General features: G+C 44.9%; 1 protein-coding gene and 2 long non-coding RNA genes across 3 annotated transcripts; 1 reads left to right on the plus strand and 2 right to left on the minus strand.

Annotated features, from left to right (window-relative positions):
- Nucleotides 1-303: 303 nt before the first annotated feature.
- LOC137464478 (uncharacterized) lies at nt 304-15,847 on the plus strand. The gene is made up of 3 exons (XR_010994248.1): nt 304-960; nt 2,335-2,475; nt 15,758-15,847. It is a non-coding gene; the product is annotated as an uncharacterized lncRNA (long non-coding RNA).
- On the minus strand, nt 2,158-5,126 carry LOC137464471 (post-GPI attachment to proteins factor 4-like). Its single transcript, XM_068175845.1, has one exon. The coding sequence runs from the start codon at nt 4,515-4,517 to the stop codon at nt 3,330-3,332; it is 1,188 nt and encodes a 395-aa protein (XP_068031946.1). The 5' UTR covers nt 4,518-5,126; the 3' UTR covers nt 2,158-3,329.
- Nucleotides 13,576-18,975, minus strand: LOC137464477 (uncharacterized). Its single transcript, XR_010994247.1, has 3 exons — nt 17,179-18,975; nt 14,335-14,424; nt 13,576-14,098 (listed from the first exon to the last, which is right to left on the minus strand). It is a non-coding gene; the product is annotated as an uncharacterized lncRNA (long non-coding RNA).
- Nucleotides 18,976-19,002: the final 27 nt, after the last annotated feature.

The raw sequence follows: 19,002 nt of genomic DNA on the forward strand, positions 1-19,002 counted from the left end.
AAAGTTTGCTTGTAAATAAATTTAGTTTTAAAAAAACAAAAAACCAACCAAAAAACACCAAATCCAAACCCACCAAACCCACCAAACAATTCAGCCTGTATCCAGACAAATTGCTGCTGAAATACCCAATCTGGTGACTCACAGCTCCTCACCACAGGAAGGAAGGCTTTTCTCTCTTCCAGTGCAGTGCCTTCTCAGTAAGACATTGATGCCTACTGGAGTTAGAAAATCCTCATGGGCTGCTAATCTAGTAGAGACCTGTCAGGTTATGCCCTGTGTTCTGCCTGCATAATGCTTGCATTGGACATGCTTTGGAAACAAATGTAGTTTGTGTTTAAGTTAAACCCCCCCCCCCCACCTTAAACTGTCTTGGACAATAAAGCCTTGGGTCCTGCTGATGGCCCATCAAGAAAGACTCCTCTTGTGCAAGCAGCAGCTGCTGCATTGAAGAAGTCTCCAAACTATTGGGAATGAACCAACACCCAAGCAAATCCATACTGTTTGTTTCAAAAATAGTCACTAAGCTTGTTTTAAACTGAAAGAAGACAAGCTCTTAAGACCACATTTCAGGGACCTAATACCATGCTTTGAACTTCTGTAGTCTGAGATGGAGCAACTCAGCGCCACTCCCCTCAGAGAAAAGAGAGGGGAAAGACTTTTGGGTGTTTGAATACTGCTTTTTTAGCCTGAACCGCAGAACAAAATCCACCAGGAATTAAGTCGTGTAGCCTCCCATTCTCTGTTCTGAGGGTGATGTGCACTTCTCTGACTTCTAATTTCTACTAAAACATGGAGCACAGAAAAGAGAAACAAGACTCAATCTGCTTCTGGAAGATTGGAAGGCAGCAGCAGGAGCCCCTTCCTGGGATGCCCCCTTGGCAGGGTGGGCACTGTGCAAGTACCTGAGTAACTCAGAACAGCTCCCTGCCAGCTCAGCAAAACAGCACCTCTGTTGTGAAGGTGAGTTGAGCACTTCAGGAAATTGTCCCAGAAGGACATAACAAATTTATTAACCTGCTTCTTGCACAAAGGAGTTTGTGCTCAGCTGGTTTATCTGAAACTCTCACACTGGCAAGTTCAAGCCCTGGGCCCTCTACACATTGTTTGGTCTCACAGTCAAATTCTGTCACCTCTTATGCCATGAAAATTGTCTTCTAGTTTAGAAAGGATGCCTCAAAATCATGTTCTCAATTTTCAGCTACAAGGCTCAGTGAAATTATTGACCTCTCCTGGACTTTGGAAATGTCAAATTAAGTACTACTGAACAAACAGGAAAACAACTGAGACAAATGGATAAATAATTTCCTCAGATCAAAACATTTATTAACTGGATACAACTTCTTTCTTTTCTCTTTTCCTTTCTTTTCTTTTCTTTTCTTTTCTTTTCTTTTCTTTTCTTTTCTTTTCTTTTCTTTTCTTCTTTTCTTTTCTCTTTTATTTTCTTTTTATCTTTTCTTTCTTTCTTTCGTTTCTTTTCTCTTTTCTTTTCTTTTCTTTTCTTTTCTTTTCTTTTCTTTTCTTTTCTTTTCTTTTCTTTTCTTTTCTTTTCTTTTCTTTTCTTTTCTTTTCTTTTCTTTTCTTTTCTTTTCTTTTCTTTTCTTTTCTTCTTTTCTTCTTTCTTTTTCCTTCTCCTTCTCCTTCTAGGCCTTGCCTTTGGAATGGCATGGAACCCACAAGCAGATTTTACTCACTCTAATTTCCAAAGATGTTCTGAAGGTATCCAGCTGATTACTGGAGAGAAAAGCAGTGCTGTGATGCTGTTTCTCAGCTAACGTGCACTGTGCATCTGTGTTGTGTAACTGATACCCACCGTGCTGACAAAGGGAGGGTTGCCATTTTCTTTGGTTTCATCTCTCAAGAGCTTTAGGTATTTCTCACCTACAATCAGACTTGTTAAGAGCTTAAGGCATAAATATCCTGGGAGAGAGCTGGAAGAAGAAAATTCAAAGCAGAGCCCATCCATTACCAAAAAGAAAAAAAACAAACAACTCCCACTGATTAAACTCAACAAAAAATATTTTCTTGGTTCATTCCAAAGCAAGGAATATGGTTTTTAAAATAGTTCAATCAAATGCCACCTCAAAGTGAATTTGATTCAAAGCTAACTAAAGCTAAAGTGGGCTTTTCATCAGATATACCCAATTTTTGCCTGGTATCATTCAGTATGAGGTCTCTTGTCATCTGCAAGGTTTTATCGAACTGTGCCCACAGCCCTAGTGCAAAGTACCTATCCCAGATGCCTAACAACCAGGAGACATGGTCATGGTCAGAGTGGCCCCTCGATGTGCTGTGCTATTGTTGCTTGTTCATGTGAACAGCTGTTGTTTCCCACAGGTATTCTGCTTTCTGCCAGGAGCAGTGAATGAACCACTTCAGCTGAGCTGTGAATTACAGCTCCAGACTGAGCAAGGATCCTGCACAACAACAGCACCTGATCTAATCTTTCCTTTGCCTCTGTGATGAGGGAAAATCAGGGTAAATTCATGTTGAATGTCTAAGTTCACTCAGTGGCTGACAAGACCTCTTTTAATGGATCCAGTACGAGTGAGGATCCCAACCAACACAGCAATCATTGTGTACAATGTGTGTTGTGTATCAATGAAAATGTGCATTTGTGACCCATCTGTGCGACACCAGTGGCTGTAATTCTGTTTTCCTATCCCTACTCTGAGAGGTGGCCTTTAATGAAGCAGCAGAGGTTTTGTTTTTAAGAGCCTGTGGTCAAAGCAAAAGAAGTGGGAATGGTGGAGGTGCAGATAGGGAGTCAATAATTAGAGACACTTCATAATTTTGAAGTATCTAGGCAGAATGTGTGGGGAAGTTCCTGCAAACCACTTCTGCTTTTGAAGGGTCTGCTCAAAACCACAGCTTTGGAACAGAAACAGGTCAGAGATGAGGCCTTAGTAAGGATGGGGAAATAAGGCCTTCCCCTCTTCATTAGCTTAAACTTGAAACATTCACTTTGCCCAACATCTCTGCTGCCCTAAAGTGAGGATTTTTGTAACCACTGTCCAGGAGAGTAGGCAGGAAAGCTGTGCATGTTGGTGTGAGAGCATTTCTTTGGGAATGGCTAAGGAGAGTGAGCTGGAATCCTCCACTCCCCTCTCAGGTGGTGCATGGTGATTAGTTCCAAGTTGTTATTAAATAGGGTCTCCATGAACAAAAGCTGATTTTTTAAGAAAACTTGTACTTTTAGAGAGAGTTATTCTTTGCCCGCATGGAGACACGGGATGGCCAGTGCAAGCAGCACAGAATCCGATTTTGCACACTGTCCCTCTGCCCCATGGCGAGTGCCCTGGGCGTTTTTTGTGCAGCAAGGCAGGAGAAGCTCACAGCAGTTTTGGTTCGCTGTTCAGTCGGAGGCTGGAGTACATGCCCACGTGCCGCACCAGGTTGGGCTCCACCACGAAGGCGTTCTCGCCCTTGCCCCGCAGCAGCGAGTAGAGGGCCGTGTCCTTGGCGAAGCCCCGGCGGCAGCGCAGCCCCCGCAGGTATCCCGAGGCCCGGTGGGCGGAGGCAGTGGGGAAGAGCATGGCGGGCGTGCAGCACTCGCTGGCCGGCACCACGTTGTAGAGCGCCGGGTGCAGGCGGCGCAGCTCCAGCCCGTAGTGCCGCCCCACCAGCTCTGACAGGGCCATGCTGTACAGGGCAAAGAACGCCACCAGGCACCAGCTGGGGCCCGCCCGCCCCGCGGCCCGGCAGTACGCACAGCTCAGCACTGGCCCCAGGAACATGCCCAGGCCCAGCCACTCCAGGATCCTCATGGGCTCGGGGTTGAAGTAGCGCTGGAGCCTCTCGGGATGGTACAGCTTGAAGTAGAGAGCGTCTCTGAGGTAGGGCTTGGAGAACCGGGCCGAGAAGAGGTGCTGCAAGACAGAAAATATCTCCTCCTCTGGCACAGCATCATCTTCCACGAGGAGGATGTACTCTGGGTTGTACACCAACAGTGACTGCTCCAGGCAGAAGACGTAGTCCTGCTTCTCCTTCTCAAACTGGTTCAGGCTGGGGTCAGGATTCTCTCCAGTTCTGTCACGACTGACCACAGGAAAGAGTCTGCTCAGCAGCCTGACATCCTGATGGCTGCTGGGGTCTGACTCCACGTTACAGAGGAGCATGCGGTGGCTCTGGCAACGCGCCCCACATTTCTGGAGGAGGCGGTGGAAGTGGGAGGCCACTTGCAAGACGTAGTGGAAATCATTCCGCCTCTGCACAGTGATAATGGTGATCAGCAGCAAGGGCTGGAAGGTGTCACTGCCAGAGGCCTCAGAGGCATTTGGCATCTCCATCTTCTCAAAGTAATGGAGGGCATCCTGGCCCTCCTGCTGGTTCTGCTCCAGGAACTCCCGGCTCATGGGGTTCAGGTGCCAGCGCCGCAGGTAGAAATAAGAGTGGAGGAACCGGTGGCAGATCAAAGGTGCCAGCACACCAAAAGTCACCACAGTCAGGGTGAGGAGATGGATGAAAGGGCTGGACCAATGGCACCACTTCCCACAGAGCTGCCAGGCTCGGTGTAACATAACTGCTGCATAAAGAGGGCACTCCTGCACTGCTCATGCCCTCAATCCTTCACTTCCAATGCATCCTTCTCCCTGAACTGCAGGATACCACTGGGGCCATTGCTGCCAAACCTGCAGAGGTTGTCCAGGCCTAGAAAGGAAGAAAAAAGGATGGTTACTGAAATAGGAACTGACAGAGAAAATAGAAAGCAGGGGACTAGTCTCTGAGTAAGCTAAAATGCACGGCCTCTGTGGAACCCTTATGGTGGAGGCATCACAGAAGAGTCCTGGGAGATTGAGGACAGATGAGCAAAACTTAAGTTTTCAGCAAAAGACCTCTAAGGCCTTTTTAGCACATAGGAGCTCTGATCTAACCAAGTTCAAAAGGACTTTGTGTGTTTGTTACCGTGCTTCAAACATGTATCAACAGGCAAGGTGGATGCAGGATGTGTGGAAATCCCTTTCTGTTAAAGGCATGAAACTTAGGTACTCCTTTCTGGTGACAGTGACATAATAATGTTTAGATCACAGACATGAAGCAAAGCCAGATCTCTTGTATCTTAGTCTAGCACATGTTAGAGAGACAAACTTTTACCTCTTTGGAGGCACACACACATGCTTCCCTGCTGCTGCTCACACACTTCCAAATGTGTTTTTTTTCACTCCCCTAGAGTGTGAAGCATGGGCCTGTGTATGCTAAAGATAATGTCAGTGTCTGTTTCTCTCAGATGTCTCTTCCTTACTAGACCCTGTGAAATACATGGGCACAGCAACATTAACATGTTGTAATCAAGCCATTGACTCCTACTTCTTATTTAAAAGAATGCAATTTAGAAGTTTATGCCTTGAATTTTAAACTGAAACATTCCTATAAATATATAATATTTTTGTACACACATAAACACACACTCATTTTAAGCAAACATTCACCTTCACACAAATTAAATTTTGCCATATTTGGCTTTTCTGTTCTGTTTCTCTGGCTGCCCTGAACACCTCACAGCCTGGCTTTCAGAAGCTTATACAAAAATCAGGGCAATTAGACTGTTCACAAGAACTCTCTTATGTCACTAATCTTGCTTTTAATCTGCTGGATTGTTCCTGGAAAAACCATTTCCTACCTGTTTCAAAACTGCTAAATTTTAGATTCCTAAATAGGAATATAAGAGAGACTATCTGCCTTCTCCTTCCTGGACCATGAGACAAAGACACAATTATTCCTGTACAATTACAATATTAAATTACTCCTTTTGGCCTATCTACACTTCTTCTCAGTGTCAGTGGGAAAAGCCATTTCTTTCCTAACATAAAAACAGCTGGATGAAGTCATTTGGTCAGAGCCATAGAGTCATCTCTCTACAAAAGGATGAAAGAGGGAAACAAAGGCAGGCTCTTGGAAAATGTCATGGAAGTGTCATGGGCTGTCACAGTCCCAACAGGGCCATAGCAGTGGTGGGAGTAATGGTGCTCACACAAGTGGTCCTTTACACTTTTGATCCTGTAGCAGCACCCAAGCTGAAACCTTTGTGTGAAAAGCTTTTCTACACCCCAGCCTAACACTATGCAGAAGAGCTGCCAGCTCAGGACCAGCTCCTCTGCTGATGGATCCTCTCTGGCAGAGACAGGGCCTTTGTGGGACTGTGACAAACATCCTGCTTGAATCTGAGGAAGCTGATGGAAGCTTCCTAAGGAGCCATAGAGATCTCCTGTAACATAAAGGCATGCTGACGGGGAATGTACACATATCCTCAAAATCCAAAACCTGAGGTCTCTGCCATGAGCTGATCCCTATTACTGGGCCAGATGGCCAGCTTTTCTCATCTGCAATTCCTCTTGTTTTCTGACAGCTTTTAGTAGGTCAGGTGCCAGATAGTATTTCTGTAATGTGTCAGGCCCCCCTTGACAACAGCAGAAGCCAAGCACCCACAGATCTGATTGTTGCACTTCCATGCCAAAGTGGGAGTTGGGTTCCCTAGAAAATACAAAGCATCCCAGCAAGAGCCGTGCTGGTAAAAAAATTCAGAGGAGCCTTAATGGTAAGAGACCAGTAGTTGTTATATGATTGCATTTTACTGGCAAGTACCAAATATATCTCTCATCTCCTCAAGCACTGCTGAAAGCAATTGTTCTTTTGTTGTTCATAAATGATGAGTAGCATCTATCATCTTATCATCAGATAAGCCAGGCAAAGATCAGGGCTGCTGCACTTACGCTCTCAGCTCCCTTAGAACTTTCGTTTCTTATGGTCTGTGTACTAAAGATGTAACACTCTCACAGTTAACAGATTAATGACAGCTTGAAGTATAAGAGAAGTGGCTAGAGAGGGGCAGAGGACTTGGCCCTTAGGAAAAGTTATGTGGTGCATGAGATAGAAATTGAAGGGGGTGGTGTCTGTTTTGATCTGCCATTCCTCAGGGCCTGTCAGTGAATGTACAGACCTCTTCAGTCCAAGGAGATGGAATTTAAGCACTCTTGGAACAGTAAAAATGCACAAATATGCTGGGTGCAACTGTGACCAATAGGGTAACACCAGAAACTGCAGAGTTAAAACATGAATGTAAATTTCATCATAGGCTGGCTTGCTATTCTCATTAGACTGTAGTTAACTTTTACAGGTTGTTCATAAATCCCTTGAAATCCATGATGCACAGTTTGAAAGCTACTGAACTAAGAAACAAGGGACATAGCTGTGGCAGGTGAATGACACTTTGCCCATTTTGTTTGAACTAAGAGGATAAGACTATGCCACCAGTGAAAGAGGCTATGAACTCAATATATATTAATTTCACTTATTTCCCCAACTTCTGTCTTGTTTCTCATGTATATTAATTTTCCTCTGTCACATAAACCTGAACGGAGCCCATTTCACCTGGCTGCCTCCCTGCAGGGCAGTCCCATGGGAAAGCAATGCTCCCTCTGTTGCTACCCACCAGTCAGATCAGATGAAGTGTGAGTGGAGAGCAGCCTGAGTAGAGTTCTGCAAGGTAATAGCTAAACACGGAGACTTAAGGCAATGACTTTGAAGAGCTGTCTGTGATTTTGATAGGTGTGACAGAGGGTTGAGGTGCCCCAAGAGAACCAAGGCTTGTGATCACAAGAGTCAATCTGTCTATAGAGGGACTCATCCATCCTGGTGCAGTGGCCTGTAGCAAACCCCCACAATAAAGTCACCTGTCCCTGTCCTCCCTTAATCCTGATTCATCATCTGTTGGACAGCTCCTCATCCATCCCTGGGCAGAGCTCCATTCACCCCAGCTGGTCACTGACATAGAGGGTGACCCCTCCTCACCTCCCCTGCTTGCCCTTGCTAAAGACTGTGTATCCTTCCATTCCACCAGTGCAACCACAGGAGCCACCCCAGCTCACTGCCATGATGCCAAGGAGCAGGCAGCCCTGCAGGTGTGCCCATGACTCCAGCTCCCTGTGTTCATTCCCCATGCCTTTACACAGAGGCAGGTAAGTTGGACTCTGATGAAGGCAAAGGAGTGGCTGGAGTGGCTGGAATTCCTTTGTCCTACCATTCAGGTGCTCTCCTGCTGATCTGTGATCCCTCCCCAAGTTCTGGGCCTCTTTTGCTAGCCCTGGCTTCACACTGAAAGGCCTGAAATTCCCCTCCCACAGCAGCTTTAAATTAAAGCCCTCACCAACTTGGTGAGCTTGTCACTAAAATTCCCTCTCTGTCCTCAGAAGGACCCCAGAAGTCCCAACAGGTTTCTCCAAGTACATCCTATGTATGTTCATGACATTTATATATCCAGCTATAGCTTTAGGTGTAGAAGTGTAGTAAGTAGCAGAGTCTAGTCATGGTTTAAATCATTGTTGAAATCAGAAACTAAAACATGGTTCAATTAATTACCATTCATTACACCTTAATTATTAATTATTGTTAAATCATTGTTAAATCACTGTTAAATTATAACTGAATTATTCCTTAATCACAATTTGCAATTTTTAATCATTAAATATAATTTGATTATCATCTAATCATTAATAAAACCTTTTTGTTATCCCCACAATGATGAATTCTCTTAAAAATTCACCTGTGCCTGTAGAGTTGTGGGTGTAAGAATGGGGGGAGAGGGAGAGAAAAGGAAACAAATGCGGTGATGGCTGCTAACACTGCAGATGTTGTAGCTTTACTGTTGTTTATGACTGTGAAGAATAAAGTACAGGAATAAGGAAATAGAATATTTGTGAACAAAGGCTTTTGATGACAAAGCTGTAAATTTCCAGTTGGGACAGGTCTACGTAACAATCGAAATGCAAAACTGTACAAGACAACAACCAGAGTATTGTGATTCAAACCTCTGAAACAAATATTTTGTCATATTGATAAAAAGCATTCCTTTTTGAAGAGACTCTACTCTTGTTAAACTACTGATTTCTCTGTATTCACCACTTGCGCCTGAGGAATATCCACCCTCCTCCTCCCCTCCCCCCACAACGCATGAACCAGAGTGTGTATCCTGCACAGGAAGGCGTGGTGAATGGAGTGCCCTGGTTCTGGGGGATCCTGGTGATCTGCTTGAGCCCCAAAGGGAGAAAATGAGGAAAATGCAGGAGCTGAAAAATAATCTGTGGTACAATTAGTAATGCCCTTGTTGGACAAATAAGAAAGCAGCAGATTTCACATGTGCAGGAGGGTATTCCTCCTGGCTTTTGTGCTTGCAAATGCTTGCTGAACTTGATGTGCCGTAATGGTTGTACATAAATTGTTTTCTCAGTGACTGCAGGAGAGAAGCCAGCCCAGGAACCTGTAGTGTACATCAGCATCGTCTCATGTTTTGCTGCATCACAGCACAACTGCAGATTTCCTCAGCAGCCTTTGATTTTAAATGTCAGCGACTTTGGCCCCTGGGTTTCTTAGCTGCTCCTTGTTCCCCTCGGGAGAGCTGCCAGGTAGCACAAGGTGACCCGTAAAGCACCGGGATTAATAGCAGTTACCTCAGTGGGGATGGTCAAAGAGGAGAAGGCGTTAGATTAGAAATGCTGATCCCACCTCCACTCCCTGCCCTCCTTGCAGGACACGCACGGAGGGCATTTCAGTGTGACCAGTCCTCAGCTCCTTGCCCGGGTTTACGACTAGAGAGATTCTGGCCACGCTTCTACCTCGGGCGAGGGCTCCTCTGGGTGGCACCAAGCACAGGGCAGAAGGTGGCTGGCTTCTCCCCGTTCCCTTAAGAGTTCCACTCAGCTCCCCTAAGGGAGGGGCCGTTTCTTGAGGCGCGGCCAGGCTCCGGCTACTTGTCCTCGCTCGTCACCGTGTACAGGCACATCCCCGGAGCAAGCACAGAAACATCTCCTCGATCCCTGGAGGGTTTCCACCTCCCTGCTGGCTCGGGTGCCGCAGCCACAGCAGCCAAGCCCAGCTCTGATGAGCAGTTGTGGCTGCTCATCGGCCATAACTTCGTGGCCCCCCTTCCCCGTTCCCCCAGCCTCGGTGCGCCGCCCGCCCCCTTATCTCCCGCAGGGAAAGGGGAAGCATCCCTCCGGGACAGCCCGATCCCAGCGGGCCATTTACCCGATCCGAGCGGGAGATTTACCCGATCCGCTGGGCAGCCCCGCACGGCCGCTCCCGCCTCCCTCCCGCCCGCAGCTCCGCTCCGGCCAGGATCCTGCTCGGCGTGTGGCTCACTTCTCTTCCGCGAATTTCTCTCCTCCCTCTCGGGCGCTGAGGGTGGGATTAAAGGCATCAGAGACCAAACGTGTGACTTCGCCAGCACAGGGATGCTCGAGGAAGGAGGGGAAGGGGAGATGGCCGGAGGGGGTCACCGCACACCGGGGAGGAGACCTGTCCCTGGAATCAGGCTCAGGAGTAAATCCCGAGCCCCAGGGGGACGCCCGGGGCGAGGCGGCTGCGCAGCCGGAGCTCCTCATTCCTGCTCTGCGGTCAGCGAACGCTCCTTCAGGAGCCGCGGGACAACCGCAGGGACAGCGCAGATCCTCCAGCCCTCCCCAGTCAGGGTGTCACATCTGCCTGGTGTCACTACGGCCGCGTGTCACCTTTCGTGGATGTCACTTCTGGCGAGTGTCCCTTTAGCCGGGTGTCCCCGCCAGATCCCGCCCCTCTGGGGCACTGCCCTCCCACACTGGGATCTGCTGGACGCTCCGGACCCCTCGCCTCACTCCCAGGAGGGGAGAGGATCACCGGGCCCCCGCAAACTCGAGCACAAAATGCCAAGAGTCACCAGCAGGTTCTGTGTGTGCGTGTCACCCCTGACAGGTAAAAGCTTTCTCAGTCTGCAGCGAAGTCTTCACAGGTGTATTGGCTGAAGTGGGGAGGCTCATCAGCTACACAAAGATTTACATCACGCTGTTCAGGATTCAGACATTTCATCAAAGTGCCCCAAGACTTGCCTCTGACCGGTTCACTCCCCCTCCCTCCCACCCACCACTGCTTTTTTCTGTGTTCCCTGTTCTTAAACACCCACACCCTTCAGCCCTGTGAACATAATATCTAATTAACTGGTTACCTGAAAGATGCTTCAGGGAAAGTTTACTGTCTGTTATTGTAGGAACTCCTTGGGTTTGTGCCTGCAGCTCCAGAAAACGCAAGTGCGTGTATTTGGGCTAAACTATTTTCAGGCTCAGACTTCTCTTACATCTTAGAAGAATCTTGGGGAAAGAAAAAAAAACCTACCAAGAAAAAAAAAATCCCTTAGGCCCTTTCAGTAAAATACCATGTTCTGTTAAGCACAGCTAGAATTTTGCTAGTGTCCAGTCCTGTAGTCAGAATCTTCTAGCATGATATACGTTTATAATTTGAACATAGCAATTTCTATTATTCCCTCTTATAAGCATGATGAACAAAAGAAATCAGCTTTGCATGCCTGTGATCCTTATTCTTCCTCCTGGCAAAAGCTGTCCCACATCTAGGGCTTTTTATTGCAGAGATAACATGGAAGGAGGGAAAGCCACAGGAACAGTAATGCCCAAAATAAACAACACATTCAAGCACCACAGTTGGGTTCCTGTACTGACTTCCAAGAAATGGATTAGGTATGCTGGAAGCTTCAGCTTACTAAGATCCATGTTACTCTCTCAAAAAAATAAATCATAGTTTCTCAGGTGATTTGCTTTCCCAAATCTCTCTTTGCTGACCACATCTGCCTCTTTTTCTGTTTTTAATGACAGTGATTTAGACTCTACCTTCCACTTAAATGCTCTCATGCCTCCAAAAGTTGATGCACTGCAAACACAGCAGGATTCTGGAACAGAGCAGAGAAAATAGGGTATGTAAGAGTACTGGAGTACATTCCTAGGAGGTCCGTTATTATGTTCTTTCCAGGATAAGAGTTGCAGAAATTATAAGAAACAAAAAATGGTTTTTTTCCCACTTCTGTGTCAGTGTGCATGTGGGAGAGTGACTATTGAGCAGGATTACATTTTGGATGTTTTAGCCAGCAGAATTTATTACTAGGGGTAATCAATTTAAAATAAAAAAAAATGGGCCTGAAGGCCTTATCTTTGGGAATAAATATTTAGGTCATTGTAATTTTGTATAACTTCTGTGTAAATCTTCCCAACTTCCTCTCTGCTCACTTGCACACTTTTCAGGACACACACGACTTTCATCCTTAAACAATTATTTCTTTAAAACAGCTTCTGGTAGACCCAAAAGGCTGAGGGAGAAGAGTCTGAAGTGATTTTGGGGCAGTGGCAGAGAAAGACAGTGGAAGCCTGTCATTCCTGACTACTCATCCACTCTTATCATGGTGCTGTTTTCCCCTGTGCACGAGCATAAGGGACATTGATGTAGCTGAAAAATGAAGTTTTTCTTCTAGTGGGTTTTGTCTTAGTTGCATCACTTTGTCCCTTCAGTTTCCCACACCAAATGGCATTGTCAGCACAGCTGGGAGGGCTTTGGAAAGCAGAGATGAACATCTGGGGACTCAACTGCTCCTGCAGTAACCTAACTGCAACCTGAAATGCTCAGAAGAAATAATTACTTATGAAATTATTCCGCCTGAACAATAACAGGACAGGACTTTAAAACTATGATCAGAAAAAATCTTTGGATGAGAATTTATCCAGGTAGTGAAGGTTCAGCCCAATCATTCAGATCCCAGTGTTTTCCATTGCCAAAGCACCTTTCCCCTCTGCCATCCACTGTAACAACTCTGACGGCACTGAGCGTTTGCGCAGGGAAATGGGAATAATATTTTCTTTTGCTTTGCCTGAGATCAGGTACAGCTCCTGCTTTTCATAGGCATGAGTGTCAGAGGCAGGACAAGGCAGGCAGGTGGTGTTTTGATACTTGCTCAATGTGCAGGCAGGGCAGACATTCATGGTCTTGGGGGAGCTGAACTGAGAAGCCTGGTGTCCTCTGAGTTGTGTTATTTGTGCCCTATGCATCACTGTCAAATTATCTTTACTCCTGCCTTGTGTTCCCTGTCTCCTCCTGATTCCTTGCTTTCCTCCTACTGCCTCATGTTTTTTACCAGAAGGCAAGGGCATGAGGGTATGCACACTCCAGTTGACTTTGAGCTGCTTGTGCTGATTATTCAGCCAACAAATCAAACAAACAGCTTCCTGTTCGGGGTGTCTTAAGGGTCTGCTCAGCAGGATGGACACACTCAGCTCTGCTCTGCAAGGCACTGCCTGAAGTAGCAACAAACACATATTTGGGGCTTACCTCCTTCAGCCAGTTGCAATGAAATTTGAGAAGTGAGTACAACACTTACTAGGGACAGGGAGGAAGCTGTGAAAAGACAGAAAAGGAAAAAAAAGATACATAGGAAAAGAGGTTTTGTAAGGTTGGTCTCCTTAGGAAAAAATCCAAAGCCATTGCATTCCAGCAGGAGGAATGAATAATGTGTTTAGCATAACTTGTTGTGCTAGTATGTACATACCCTGCAAAGGCTATACCTCTTCCACAAACACTGAGAAGTTCTTTAGTGACAGCAGTATTCCTTTACATACAGATACCAGATGATTGCCTGGTTATTCCTGTACTGTCAGCTGCACAATGGGTATGTTCTCCTTGTACGTATCTGCTGTTCACCTCAAAGGCTAACTTTTAAAATCATTTTCTTCCCCTGCTAATTATTTATAGGGGTAAAAACTCCAATTAATTTCCTGCTTGCATTCTGCTTTTGTAAGAAGCAGCAGACATTTCTGATGGCTATTTTGAATACAAATACAATATCGAGGATAACCAAATTACATAGAGTGGCAGTGGCTTTCTCTTTGTTTTCTTTCAGACTCAATATTGATCACTGGGACAAAAAGTGTTCAAAGTCCTTTGCCATTTACTGGAGACATAATGAGCTTATATGTCAGGGCCACTTTAGACAGCAATAGTCAGAGGAAACACAGCTCCAGCAGGAATGGATTCATGCTGGCTTGGCTGTCTAGGGTACATTAGTATTCTCTAAAAAGGCTGAAGTATTTTAATCTCATTTTCATCCTGGTCTGTGCATTTGGTTTTGGTTCTTTTCAGGACTAACCGCCCTTCATATATTCCCCAAGTCTTCCCTCTACAAAATCTCCTACATACAACCACAGCCAGACATTTCAGGCTCTTACCAATAGCTAATTCATCTTGCAGATGAGTTATTAAATCCTGTTCCTGTAATCTCTTCTACCCAAGCTGCACACATCTGAAGATGACAGAAACACACTCACTGTAGTCCAGTTCACTTTAGAGACTACTGGGCACCCCTCCCCACCACACATGCCCTTTTTCTATGCGTCTTTAGCTTCTCCAATCAAACCATCAGAAAAGGCTGTTCATAGCTAAAAGAACACCAGAGTGAGCCAACACAGAAATGTGTTAAATGATGATGGAACTGCAGAAATACTGCAAACCTGGTGACACTCAGAGAACTGGATGTACCTCGGCAAGTTTAGTGGCATATGCTCTGGTGATCCAGCCTCCTTCCCATCTTGCTCCAATCTTCTGACTCTTGCAGACCACAGAGTATTTCTAAGAAAGGGACAAACATTTTAATTTAGACATAAAGTCTACTGCCTCTTCAAAATATCTGTTAAAATACATTGGCTCTCAGTTACTTGCTTTGTCTTGCAACATAGAAGAATGGCCTAGAACAGTGTACTTTGTGCTAAAAAAAGATGCTGATGCTAAAAAATAAGAATGAGGTGAAAAGGCAAACCAGAATTTCCAAACTGAGAGTCAGGAGGAATTATCCCCCAGGGACTGCTGGAACACTTTTACTTTCTCTTGCAAAATGGAGTAAAGTTATTTTGTATGGTCACTGGGCACTTTTCACTAATAAACTCTGCACTCTGTCAGAGGCACGGAGTGTTAGCAATTTCTCTGCTCTCTCTCACTGCAAATTTTTGGTGAGCACTTCTGGAACTAGAGGTCAGATGCTGGCATGAGAGACATGGCCTGTTTAGGAAAATCTAAGTACCATTTGTACAAGGTTTTAACTACACAAAGACTCTTAGGAAAATTGTAGGAATATAACTATTTTAAAACAGCTTCAAATCTCTAAGGGGCAACCTTATTTGAAATTTTAGAGGTTTTAATTGCATTTAGCTGAATGGTGTTTTGTTATTCCACCTAATAAAGGATGTAACAGGGAGACTCAAGTACTTCACTTCTAGTTAATATTTTCAATTCATTCTGGTTATTTTTTTGTTTGAAAGTCTTAAGGTTAGACTTAAGCAAGATATAAAAGTCTGTGACTAGTCCATGATCTAGAAGTAAAACCTGCTATAATGACAAGAGCTACATTGGCAAGTATAAAGGTGGAGGATTTGATTAGAGATTCTAGAATTGATTTTGCAAATTCTGTAATTTTCACTGCTGAGTAATTAATATTTTTAAACACAGTTTGTTTTCTTTCTCTGGTTTCTAAATGCACCAGTAAAAAGCTTACCAGGATTCTGAAGAGCCTGTCTTTAAAATTCAAATCCACCTACTGCAATTCAATAAGTATGGATAGTGGTCATAAGCTCCTTTACAGGAAATTCTTCATATCACTATTTCCAGGACTATTTCTATTTGCACACAGGAATCCTCTGCACAGACAGCAAATTAAGGTGGTCTGGTGCCAGAAAAGAAAAGAAAAGAAAAGAAAAGAAAAGAAAAGAAAAAAAAAAAAAAAAAAAAAAGGCGAGTGAGGGAAATGGAAGGAGACAGTAAAGCCTGTGCTCCATTTCCTGGATTTTCATTTCTCCTGATCACTATGGCAGCTGGGCAGTGAGGCAGCAAGGCAATCGCTAATAATCCCTGCTGAGACTTCCCAGCCTGGGTTTCTCACTGACTGGAATCTTTCATTCTGTCTTTTTAGATTGCCTGCCAGGATGTTCTGGGTGTCAGTGGAGTGAGAGAGCTCCTTCAATTCACATATTCTCATATATATTCTCCATTTAGCATCAAGAAACACTTGATGCTAAATGCACTTCTCCTGTGATGCACACAGGAGAAGACAACTAGGGAAGGAACACAATAAAACAAAAGTAAGTGAGAATTTTTGTGCAGCATATATAAGCAACTGAAACATTTCTATCCAAGTCCATTCTGGTCAGGTGACAATGGAATTTCTTTTCTAAGAAAAGAAAAATATGGGCAAAATATGATCAGTATCTTTCTTCTCAGATGTGAGTCATAAGTATCCTATTATGCTACTTAGGAAAGAATAACTATCAAATTCTAATAATAATAATATTAATAACAATAACACTAATAGAAAAAAAGTAGTGCCATTTCTTTCAATGGAAAAGCAAGAACTCAGTTCACCTGCATTGGCTACAGCTTTATGTGTGTTCATTTTCTTTAGTCAGCTTGTCTGTCGAGAGAATTACAACATCCTAAATAACATAAACAGCAGTTGTTGGCTAGATCAAGGATGCTGTGGAGTGATACTTTTCTGTGTGATCTGATGTACACTGCACTGGGTGGATATCATTAGGTAAAGTGCCTGATCTTATCAAATACAGTTCCTGTTGGCCCCAATTAATGTGTACCTAGCACAGCACCTTGCAGCACCCTTCATTCCATTTCATGCCCACAGCAACAACATAGGCTACTTCACAACACCTGAGAGGAAAACCAAAAATTATCCTATTTTCAGAGCACAACCTTAGCTACAATGATGTGCTTTATCCTTACCTTACAATGAGGTAAGGATAAAGTCATGCTAGAGGAGGGGACACCAGAACAACCTCAAGGACAAAATTTTGAGCAGGGGCTGAAGCTTTGTGCTTCAAAGCTCAGCTTTTAAAATTAATCTTGTTACTGCTTATTGCAATTTGGTAACATGAAAGCGCCTCTTGCACAATTAGACTCTTGCCATTAAGAAAGGGATGCCTTTTAAGACACTGGTGTTTCTATTTTTGCTTCAAAGCACCAATGATCAAAATAGCAGAACAAGATAGAATCACCCTGCCTGTAGCCAGTGTATGAGGAAATTAAGGGGGTTAAGAAGTTCAGTACAAGCCTTTCATCCTATTTATTTATCTATTGTAATTGTTTTTAAGAAAAAAAGCTACATTTGCTTTGAAGTCAAATACCTGTACACACATATGACAGGTCTGGTACTTTTATTTGGAAGTATATTCCACTAATATGCATTTTCTATTTTTTCCTTTTTTATTTTTTTTTTCTTTCTGAGACTTTTTCTTCCTTTACTTCACCTCTGTGATCTGATCTAGAAGGCACTGAACAGATGTGCCAGTTGCCACAAGACACACTGAGGGCTGTGTTTCATACCTGCTCTCCTGTGGTGCCTGGCACTGCTTTATCACAAAGTAACTGCTGTGGTTCCAGTTAACAACCTAGGAAATGAAAGGCTGATTTGTGTGCTGACACAGAAATGCACCTTTACCACAGAAATATTGATGCACAGGGCTTTGCTCCACTGAATTTGGAATCTGGTTCTCTTTTAGGGCAGTTAGTCTGCTGTGAGCGTTTTGGGTACTATTTTGCTTTGGCCAGTCACTGATTGCCTGAAGATGTCACTTTTCCACCTTATAATCTTAGGCTGGCTGCTTCTTGTGTTCTTGGGCCCATTTGTCCAACCTCTTTCCTTGAGTGTACAACCTGCAATCCCTTTCTTCATTTGCCACTGACAGTACCTGGAGCTAACTGGCCAAAGCTCTTCTGTTCCCACCTTTGGGATGAATCTATGCTCTGCTATTTCCTCAGCAGACTCCAGGCACACAAATCTTTTCACAAAAGGGAGGATTTCCCTCTGCCCTCCAGGGCAGAGCCTTCTGAGATCAGCTCCCAGACCATCTCCCATAGGGCCTTTCCTCTTGGAAGCAGCACAGTTCTGCTGGATCAAAGATAATTTTAGGTACTGTCCTCAGTGTGCCAAAGCTCTAAATTTACCTGTGTATCTGCAGACATATCTGGATAATATGTGACTATTTCACAATGCCGTGTCTCCACCTCGTACCTTACCAAAGAGGATGCATTTCACACCCATGTGTTGTTGGGCTTTCATAGCAAATCTGGTGGCTACTACTACTCCTACAGCTTGAGGAAAGACAGTATTTGAGGTTTTGTAGGTCCTTTTAATTTGGAATAGAGGTTTGGAACAGGTAATGGGTGATGCTCAGCACAGCCCTGGTCACAAGGCTGTGCATTTCTTGTTTACAGGAGATTCAGTCCATCCAAGTCTCCTTTTGTGGCCACAGCCTGAGCATACCAACACTGCAAGCTCAAAATTGTCTCCTCTCTAGGCTGTTTCTTACACAACTTTTTATTCAGTTCATGTCCAGGTCTCTGGTGGTTTCTTTATACCAGGCTCCCCTCTGCTTATGCTAAGAACATGTGCACATCCTTTCCAAGAAACACTCTGCTTCAGTCACTCCAATTCTTAACCAACTGTAAATTTGTAAAGTGCTCAACTCTCTCCTGTAGCAACTGCAAGTTAAGGACTGCAAGGTTCAGGAACAAGCAGCCGTATTTGTCACATTTCTGGTAGACTAAGTAATTGCAAATTGCTGCAAGACTTTCTCTGCAGTTCCTCTGCACTGGCTTTAGATTCCTTGGCTCTCCCACTTTCTTCACAAAAGTATCTAAAGTATTAATACAAGTATTTTGAATCCCTCTCTTTCTCTCCTTACCACTCAGATTTTTTCTTGTATTTTTCCTCTCATCTGCTGTGTCGTTTCTGCACAATTCACAGTTAATCTTTAAACAACACCGAGGAAAGCAGAACATTCTCGCTACTGGAAGGGAGCAAGGGTGTGGCCTCTCCAGTGCCGAATGCAGAGGGACAATCACTGCCCTGGCCCTGCTGCCACAGCATGTTTGGCACAGGATGTTTTGCCCACATTCAGCATCTCCGATGACCTTCCTGCCCCGTCCGGCCAAGACACGGCTCCAGCGGCGGGCAGGGAGGCGGCTGCTCCGCTGGGGCCGCCAGTGGGTGAGGGAGGCTCCACCCCCGCCGCCATCTTTGGTGCGGGTGAGGGCGCCGGCGTCTGGTGCCGCTGCAGCCCCGCCATGTTGGGCGAGGGCAAAGCGGCGCCTCCATGACGGGTGAGGGCGAAATGGCGGCCGGAAGGGGCGGCCGGTGGCGGCCAT

This window comes from Anomalospiza imberbis, chromosome Z (assembly GCF_031753505.1).
Source record: "Anomalospiza imberbis isolate Cuckoo-Finch-1a 21T00152 chromosome Z, ASM3175350v1, whole genome shotgun sequence".
NCBI lineage: Eukaryota > Metazoa > Chordata > Aves > Passeriformes > Viduidae > Anomalospiza > Anomalospiza imberbis.

Bases quoted from the DNA above. Each gene is read 5' to 3' on its own strand.
- LOC137464471 (XM_068175845.1), bottom strand. From the start codon at position 4,517: ATGTTACACCGAGCCTGGCAGCTCTGTGGGAAGTGGTGCCATTGGTCC.